General features: G+C 39.6%; 1 protein-coding gene and 1 non-coding gene across 2 annotated transcripts; one reads left to right on the forward strand and one right to left on the reverse strand.

Moving 5' to 3' along the window:
* Positions 1-960: 960 nt before the first annotated feature.
* On the reverse strand, positions 961-1,032 carry trnap-ugg (transfer RNA proline (anticodon UGG)). The gene has a single exon. It is a non-coding gene; the product is annotated as a tRNA-Pro (tRNA).
* Positions 1,033-1,571: 539 nt separating this feature from the next.
* LOC140996753 (STAM-binding protein-like A) lies at positions 1,572-9,254 on the forward strand. Its single transcript, XM_073467235.1, has 10 exons — positions 1,572-1,699; positions 3,596-3,820; positions 4,229-4,304; positions 4,422-4,517; positions 4,908-5,307; positions 5,518-5,642; positions 6,096-6,233; positions 6,800-6,912; positions 7,089-7,188; positions 8,171-9,254. Exons 2-10 carry the CDS (start codon positions 3,618-3,620, stop codon positions 8,225-8,227), a joined length of 1,308 nt encoding a protein of 435 aa, XP_073323336.1. The 5' UTR covers positions 1,572-1,699; positions 3,596-3,617; the 3' UTR covers positions 8,228-9,254.
* The last annotated feature ends 474 nt before the right edge of the window (positions 9,255-9,728 follow it).

Genomic DNA, 9,728 nt, shown 5'->3' on the forward strand with positions numbered 1-9,728 from the left:
ATTAAATCTGAAATCTGGAAGTATTCAGGTCATTTAACTCAAGTAGAACTAAAATACTTAAGTACTAATACCATATTATACAATAAGATATTATATCATTACATTATTATTACTCATTCATTAATGCAGTAACAGGATTTTACAGTTGTAGTTGGTTGAGGAAGCTCATATTTAACTACTTTGTATAGGACTCCAACTAATGATTATTTTCATTTTGTGTTATTTGCTGATTATTTACTCCATTAATAGATCGATTGTTTGGTTCCTAACAGTTCTGAGAATGGTGACTGAGACATTGAATCACAAGAGAACAAAGTGACACCTTGACAATGCTCCATTGTCCAAACCTCAAAAATATCCCTTTTTTTCATGTATTTGTTTTTTGCCAAGCCTACTACAATGACATGACTTTGGTGTCCATATTTTGCAGCGATGGCCCTGTAAACATTGGTCTTTTTACATTTGTTTGACAGGAAAATAGTTCAAATTAGCTCTGCCTTGAACAGTTTCAAGTTTCGAGTTTCAATGCTGCTATAAATAACAGCAATCTAAGAGGGTTGACGTTAACATTAGCAGGATCAAACTGTTTTCTTACTTTGCATTGTATTAATGTTAATGTAAGTGTTTTAACGTAATTAACTTCCTCTGAGATTACGAACCATGCTTTTAGGCCAGAGATGTTTTTACACAGATGTCTGCCTGTCTGTTTAGCTCTCTACATAATGAATACACAGATAGAAAAGACTGACAGGCTCATACTTCCCAATGCAAATCACTGACACATACAGTAGCACGGGGAATGTTCAGCACTCGCTTGAGCCTTGGACAGGTACTACCAGTTTTACTTCTGCTGTCACTGTATGAACTCAGCTTTGTTATTACCGCGTGATGAATGGTATTAACAAATACTATGTAAATAACAGATATGTTGACATTTTTACATAATTTCTGCGAAAGAGAGGGCTCGTCCGGGATTTGAACCCGGGACCTCTCGCACCCAAAGCGAGAATCATACCCCTAGACCAACGAGCCGCTTGGTAATGAAGTTTACGTTTGGTATATTGTCACAGATCGCGTTTATCCATCTCAATAATCGACGCTGGTTTATAAAATCAAATATTCAAATAATCAAATAAAATATTCCATGACGTCACAGACACCAGACTTGAAAAGCCCCCGGCAGAGATCGTATATGAAGATGATAACTCACCGAACGTAAAAGAAGACAGCGCATGCTTCCTGCTCGAAACAAAATGCCTAATGTCTAAAACACTTAAAGCTTGTGTTTCAGACCAGATGTAATGCGTAAAACGCATAGAAACTTAATGAACTAGCTGGATAAATAAGTAATTTTAAAAAAAATCACCCCCACATCAAAGCAAAACCAGATCATTGAATAAGAAATCTTGTTTTGTGCAAATGTACCTACCTATGATTATTTATTTTCTCATTGATAACGTGTTGCAGATATAATAATATAAGGATAGGATAATATAATAATATCCTATCGATTTGACAGATATCCTTCTGTGCTGGCGTGATGCTTCGTCAGGCGGAAGTTGTTTTGATTGCGGAAGTGTACAGATGCTGTAGGCGCAGCCCACCGAAGCAGTCTGGTCTATAGGACCTTAATAATTTGATCGTGTTTTGATCTGGCTGTATGTAGGCCTCTGAGGGCGTCGGTTTACAGCTCGATCAGGTAAGGATGAAGATAAAGTTCCTCGATGGTTTTCAGCTGCTGAACCATTTTAAACTCCTCCTGTAAACAGCCCTGGCTTTGCTAAGTTAGCTAAGTCAGCGCGGCTAACGCGACGTACGTTGGGAGACGTCGATCACTTTGGTGACAGGACGAGCGAGATATCAAGAGCCCGTGGAGGGAAAACATGTCTTTATTACACCCAGAGCATGCCGGTCGAGTAATTAGCCAAGGACTGTGTTAATGAGGTGAAACGTAATGTAGTGTCTCTTACTACTTGAGCTAAAAAGGGCCCACATTTTCGGCGTTTTGTTTTTTCTGCACCATGAATGTTACTGAGTGCCAGGACGAAGCCTCGATGGTTTTCATGTTAATACTGACACGAAATGTTCAGTCAGTTTATAGATGTACACGAGTTCATGTGATCAGCTGTGGTTTACGACAGTCGTACGGTTAATTTCCCCTTTGTTTACATTTTTTTAAACACTCATAAGCAGCTATAGAGTAAGTGCTAACATGCTTTACATTAGTGAAATAAGCAATGTAGTCAAGCATTTTCAATCTTACTCGAGTAAAAGTAAATGAATGTTTTTAGAGTTTCTGAATTAAATTGATCTTTACATCCAATGGCTCCTTTTAGACTGCTATACTATTATATTTTGGATTATCATTATCGAGATGCATTCATGTGTAAGCAGCATTTAAATGTTATAACTACATTATATTCTGTATCAGTGGATCATGTTCTGAGTATAAAATCTTGATCCTCAAAAAAAACAACTAACAACCTAATGTAACCTTTCCCACGTTTAACAAACTACTTTACCTTGGCAGCAGCAGTGACATTAATTAGATTAATGTTACAAGCATTGCTGGCTTATTTTTTCCTAAACATAGCGCCATAGATGTCCAGTTTCTGATCATTTCATTCGCTGGACTGATGGTACAGCACTTTAGACTAAAATCACTTGCATACAAGTGAAATTAGTTTATCTACATTTCCAGATCTTAAGCTTCTAAGTGCCTCCTCCTCTCTTCTTATCAAAGCTGCACCTCTTTAGCTGAACTGTTAACACTTGGTCCTCTACTGACAGGCTAGCCAAGAAGCCTTCATGACTGAATCAATACAGGCCGCCTGACTGTTAGTCAGCATGCTGATGAAGTGATCCCACGTTTTTTATTTGATCAATAAGGAATAGAAAAACCTCAAGTCATACAAACTGGACTCTCCCAGCAGAGTCATTGCTTCTTTTCTAAATATACTTGTGTATAATTGTGGCCTCAGTACAGGGTGTGAGAAGGGGAAACACTGCTTCTTTGTGCTAGTTTATACAGGATATTGTGTGATCTTGCACACTTGCTGAATGGATTTACTAAAAGCACACGTGCATACTTAAGAATCAGTAAAGAAGTCAGATGAGATCATCAATCACATCGTGCCCATATTGAGATTGCTATTTTTAAACACCAGTATTTGTCAGGTTTTCAACAATAAAAGTGAGAATTCAAAATAAATACCGTGTGTTGAAGAAAATAACCAAAATCCAACTGGAAACACCCTCAACTATTGTGCTATGTTTTGAAGAATTGGAGTATTAACTTCTCATAAAGCATCAGAGGACTGGAGTGCTTTCTCATTCATATGTCATCCTTACATGTCACGAAGGAAGGAAAATGTTTGTTCACAACAGAGGAAATGCAAGCTATTATTATTTAAAGGAACTACAATAGCCTTACAGAGAATGCAAATATTCTGTAGCACTGTGGCTCATGGAAAATGGAAGAAAAAGTGTCTGTCCACAGTGTGTACAGTGTACATAACTAACGTACTTGTTTCATGTTCATCAGCACAGTGGTTTACACTGAACAGAGTAATAAGTCTTCATCGTGTCCTCTCAGCGTTCCAGGTTGAGCTGTCGGGATGGCAGACCACAATGACGTCAGTCTGCCGCCGGAGGAGAGAGTCCGCGCTCTGACCAAGAAGGGAAGCTCAGTGGAAGTTAATGATGATGTGCCCCCGCGCCGCTACTTCCGCTCTGGCATGGAGATGGTCCGCATGGCGAACGTCTACACAGAGGAGGGCAACATCGAGCACGCCTTCGTCCTTTACAATAAATACATCACGTGAGTGTTGACAGCGATGGGCTGGACTGACTGAGCTTGTAGTGAGCTTTTATTTGTTTGATTGTTTTTACATTAATTTAAGCAGCTTGAGTGGAAATGCGCAGGAAGGAGAAGAAAATTAAAACAGAGATCTTTCTCAGGATATGGTTCAATTCTTTCCCAAACAAGGCTGATGAATTTCACCACATAACTCAGAACAGAGTGACTGTAACATGTCCTCTCGTGTAAATTTATTCTACATACTTCAGATGACCGATGAGTAGTTTTGTGATGATGTTGTTGTCAGAAAGCCAACCAGAGTCTACAAAGTCTGTCATTTGGGTCACAATTTCTAGTTGATTGACTGTTTAATGCAATTATTCCAAATATTCATCAATTAATAACATCTTTTTTTTTCGTTTAACTCAGACTCTTCATAGAAAAACTTCCCAAGCATCGGGATTACAAGACAGCTAACATTCCTGAGAAGAAGGACACACTAAAAGTATGCATACAATATTTATACTGGCTTATATAACAGATTTGAAATGTTTTTAAGAAATTGTTTAAGCTTTTAAAACTCAATTGTAAAACATTTTGGGAAATTTTCTTTCTTCTCCAGAAACTGAAGGATGTTGCCTTTCCTCAAGCAGAGATTCTGAAAAAAGCTCTTTTGAGGAGATTTGACCAGGAGTATGCCCAGTATCTTGTCAAAAAGGTAAACTCTTTGTAAACTCCTTTCACTCCAAAATGTGTTAATTGCGTTTTTTGAGATTAAAATATTCGTATTACTATTCTATAACATAATAAACAAAATTATCCAATACACATTTACAATATAACAAGGACGGATTTTACAATGGGTTGTGTAAACCCTGAATGGAGTTAATCATTAATCAGCTACACAGCAGCTACAAGCCATGGTTGTAATAAAAGAAGGCATTTGTTGATTAACAAAGGCAAAACAATGATATTGACCTTGAATAATCACATTTAGTTTCACAGTTATTGAGACTGATATGATCTCATGATCAGAAAATCACAAGTCAGATTTTTTACAAAAAAGTCAAAAAAAAGACTGCCTGCTGAATCTTTGCTGTATGTTCAGAAAGCGGAGGAGGAGGCCTTGGCGCGGGAGCAGTCCAAGCAGCGGGCGCTCGACGCCGAGCGAGAGCGTGTGGCCCAGATGCAGCGGCGGCAGCGGGAGCAGGAGCAGTTCAGTGCCTTTGAGGAGATGATCCGCCGCCAGGAGCTGGAGAAGGAACGCCAGCGCGTGCTCCTGGAGTTCGCCACGCCTGCTACACCTTCCCCCGACACTCCCCTCATTCCAGGCATCCAAGGCCCCTCACCTGTCTCCCCCACCGCCCCGCAGAGCCCAGGGGACATGTCCGGCGGCATCAACCACCAACACAATCGCCCCCCTGCAACCATTGGCACACCTGCCACAGGCCTGCCCTCCTTCGACCGCTCGCTCAAGCCTGGATCTTTGGTCAGCCCCGGGAACAACAGTGAGTTAATCTTTCTCTGACACGAGGGGCCGGCCTTCAGAGGATTTAAATACTGCCCTACTCCTGCTTTAAAGTATTTGTTCTTCTGAGCTGAATTCTTTCCCCCTGACCTACTTCATTTGCTGTCAACACCATGCCTTGTTTCAGAACATCACAAGAATCAAACTTTTGCGTTCAGCTTTGGTTTATTCCTCTGCATGGTTTTGGCAGATACGATGGTGGATGCCCTTCGGCAGTTGGCCGTGCCTGCTGAGCTGTGCCGGAGCTTTCTGAGGTTGGCCGAGGCCAACACAAGCCGAGCTGTAGAAACTTGTGGCATCCTGTGTGGCAAACTGGTAAGACTGGAACAGGACGGCCGTGTTGAAGCCCATTGTGAATAGATCGGTTACAGGAAGCACAAAAGCTTGTTTGAATAACATGTTAATAAATGTTTTTTCTTTAAATTATCATAGAGGTAGTTAAACTAAGAAACTCCCTATTTCCGGTCCATTCTCCAGTGATTGTGTAACAAATGTGGGGTTTTTTATATTTTAAATGACACCGAGACATCAGCTGACCTCCCACAGATCTGCTGTGGCTTTTCTTTGAATTGTGTCATTCGCTGTTCGGGTTAACTTCAAGCTCTTTTTTGACAAGCATGACCGAGCCTTTTTGCCAGCAGCAAACCAATCAACGCTCTGTTAATTTTATCCAGACAGAGTCCTTGGATAGCTTTTTGGCAGACAGTGGCTGACTTTGCATAATTCAAAAGAATATAATAGCAGGACGCTTTTTTGTGTTTGTTCCAGACCAGGAATGCGTTTACCGTGACCCACGTCATCGTACCAAAACAATGTGGCGGGCCAGACTATTGTGACACGGAAAATGAGGAGGAACTCTTCCTCATACAGGACCAGTACGATCTCATCACCCTGGGCTGGATACATGTGAGTAAAGATAGGCAAATTCTGACCAGTGCTGTCAATAATCACCGTCCCACTGTGAGTAAAGTATGAGGTAACCCTGCTGTACCTTAAGCCGACATACACACATTTTCTGCAATGATCCCAAAGATGTGATTATCAAACACTTGTGACAAAGATATGTAATGGAAGCAGGATATTTTACAGTTAAACAATATCATTTAGTGCACTGAAACAGTTAACTTCACCTGGAATTTGGTCATTATAAATCACTCCAGGTGTATTTTTCTGCAGAAAAATATTACATTATAATTGGTGGATAATATCGGCCAACTGATACTGTATATCGGTCCGGCTCTAATATCGCGATAGGGCAGATGCCAACAACTTAAATAGTAGTGGTGAGTAAATCATACTGTCTACAGAGCACAAAAAAGACAAACTTGTGTAATTTATGGTTTGGTAATTCAGCAGCTCACAAGAATTAGAAGTCACAGTGATTTGTCCAGTGAATGAATCATACAGTATGTGTGTGTGTGTACACTCACAACATGGTTAAACTGACTTGTGTGACTCACTGTGTTTCCAAGACTCACCCCACACAGACGGCCTTCCTGTCCAGCGTCGACCTCCACACACACTGCTCCTACCAGATGATGATGCCCGAGGCCATTGCCATCGTCTGCTCGCCTAAGTTCAATGAGTGAGTCTGAAAAGTGCCAGTGTCCTGTCATTACATGTTGGAGGGAAGATTTTTAAAAGCAGCTGATTTTAGCTGGATCTCATTATATTGTTACGAGTTAATCAGCATACAGCCAGTGTATTTCCCTATGTCTCTCCACGCTGAGGTGTGACTGTGTGTGTTTGTATTCGTCCCAGAATCGGCTACTTCAGGTTGACAGATCGAGGAACGGAGGAGATCTCAACATGTAAACAGAAAGGCTTTCACCCTCACAGCAAAGACCCCCCTCTATTTACAGTGAGTCAACCTCTACTGTGAGGCCACAAGTGCAAATACATATTTGTTTCTTACAACAAGTGCGAAATACATATGTCATTATTAAGAGTGTTCACTGTTTCTAATAGAAATGTGATTATTTAAACAATTTACTAGAGTCAAGTTTCATTTTCTTGATAATAGTGCACAGTTTGCCTGATCCAGTCTGGTTTCAAGGAAATTTCAGAGACATTGCTCTAGATGTGGTCCAAGTTTGGAGATAGTACAATATAACGACGGTGTATTAAAATTAAAAATGCCTTTTTAACCCTTTTCAGATCACATCCCTGGTCATTTTGTGCACCTATTTAACAATGTATGCCAAAAAAAATCAATGTCTTTGGTCTTCTCTATCAAAATACATCCATTTTCCCTTTCTGGACAAATAAATATGACGTGTTTATGTAGGCTTTACCCAACCAATAATATCCTGGCATCCATCCATTAACCTGCAACTTTTAGAGGCACAGAACTACGATTCAGAGTTAGCTAGCTAGCAACAGCATTGTACACCAGTGTGCCTTTGGGTGTTTCACTACCTCAGTCCTTGTTCTGTTTCCCCAAAATACCGTGGTTACAGACCAGCTGGCTAAAATGTATTTACTTTGGGGAAAGTGGTATCCGTAGCAGCATTTTACAATGGACTGCTGAATCAACTACATGGGGCATATAATGGGCTTTGTCCCTCTTATGACACACTTAATTTTTAAGTCATTTAATCTGTTGTTAAACAGCTTGTCCTAATGTCACCAAAAAAAACAGTCTGTTTGTTAGGTAGTTTCTTACTAAAAAAATGTGGATTTAATTTTTTTCTATATTTTCTATTTCTGTTTCTAAGGTATCATTTCAATAATGGATTGTGTTAATTGTAAAAAATGTTCTTTTTTGTAAGCAGCACTGCATTGAAGCTTGTTTTCTTGATCATGTGAGCAGACTCTAACTCAAATCTGTTTCTCCCTGTCAGCACGCGGGACATGTCACTATCACCGATGACACTGTGTCCATGGTGGATTTGCGGTGATTTTCCTTTTTCACCACAACACTCACAGACTGTTTTATCAGACTGTAGACATTTTACCGAAGGAAACACTCATCTTACTTTCAGGACGGTACTGAGCAAATGCCGGCCACGAGTTTACCATTGACAGAGACTTCAATTGTTCTCAAAGGGAACATCGTTGTGAACTGTTTTTTTTTTTCTTTCTTTTTTTTTCTTTTGCTCTTTGAGAAAAAATCTGCATATTATTGCACTTTCCAAGCAAACAACTACTATCCGCTTACTGGACTGAAAAACCTCTGGCTCGTCATCCCATCTGTTTTTGTCAGTACGTGCTCTAGCTCCTTACTGTTTGACTTTTGTTTATTTGCCATGAATAAAAATGTCTGTTTGTCAGTGAAGTGTCCAGAAACCCAGCCTTTGTTTCATAATTGTAATCAAAGTTTGGTTCTGTCTGACAGATAAAGTGCCAAGGACGAGAACATTCACTAGTTGAGCTGTTCATTGTGCATCGTGAAGTTCAGTGTGGAGTCTGTACTTTGTAGTCGCGTCTTTGTTCTTCTGACTTGGGTTTCCTTCACAAGCTGTTGAAGTGCTATTAGTGATGAGAGAAAGGAAAGCCAGTCGTAACTCAGGTATGCAGGCAGCATTGCTGTTGCTGCTCTGTATTATATTTTTATATACAAACACTATCACTCCACAGTATCCTTTATCTATCAAGGGTTTTGTTTGCTATTTGATTCATGCTTATAATGGATCCACCTTCTACCACTTTTATTTCCTCATCCTATGTATTTTTGTTCTGTGGAAAGGGGTTGGTCGTCCCTGTATAATGTGTCCAAGATTTAGAGGACATGCGTGCAACAGGCAATCTGAATGTACCTTCTGCTACACATTACTACGCAAGACTAACCACCTGGCCATGGTTCATGCCTCTAACCGTTTGTGTTTGCTCCCTTCTCTTGTTAGAAGAAGTAAATGATTAGCCATAATTGTGAGAATACCTTCAATGAATTAAATGCCAAGGTAAAATAAACTCATTGTAGATGAATTCAGTCTGCATTGTTTTGTTTGTCATTTTTGATCATGGTACAAATTTAAAGCATATTCCAGAACAGAAAAATGTATTACTTTGCACCCAGTGTAGAAGATTAGGGTGAAAATTGATTTAATAACATATCCCACATCTGTTTTCAGTATAATTTGCATACTTGAAAATGAACAAGAGAAAGAGCCAAGAGTTTTTCATGAAGTGAATGGATTCCTTCAGATGATCGATGGTAAATGTGCATGTCATATGGTGTATAAGATTGATTTTATGATTTACAGTGATCATAACTCATTTTAAGGATGTAGAAATGAGAGCTGCAAAAGTTCTGATTTATGATTTTGGTTTGGCTGGAGAGGAAACATAACTCTGAGGCACTCAGTTTCAGGAAAACTGTCAAAAAATGATTGGAATATTTTAGTGTTCCATTTTTTGTTTATTCTGTGACATATCTGAAATTTTGTGAATATTTCCCCC

The sequence above is a fragment of the Pagrus major genome, chromosome 5 (assembly GCF_040436345.1).
Source record: "Pagrus major chromosome 5, Pma_NU_1.0".
Lineage (NCBI taxonomy): Eukaryota > Metazoa > Chordata > Actinopteri > Spariformes > Sparidae > Pagrus > Pagrus major.

Bases quoted from the DNA above. Each gene is read 5' to 3' on its own strand.
- LOC140996753 (XM_073467235.1), top strand. From the start codon at position 3,618: ATGGCAGACCACAATGACGTCAGTCTGCCGCCGGAGGAGAGAGTCCGC. The intron at 4,305-4,421 runs GTATGCATACAA...TTTCTTCTCCAG, and splicing joins AGAAGAAGGACACACTAAAA to AAACTGAAGGATGTTGCCTT. The intron at 7,189-8,170 runs GTGAGTCAACCT...TCTCCCTGTCAG, and splicing joins AAGACCCCCCTCTATTTACA to CACGCGGGACATGTCACTAT.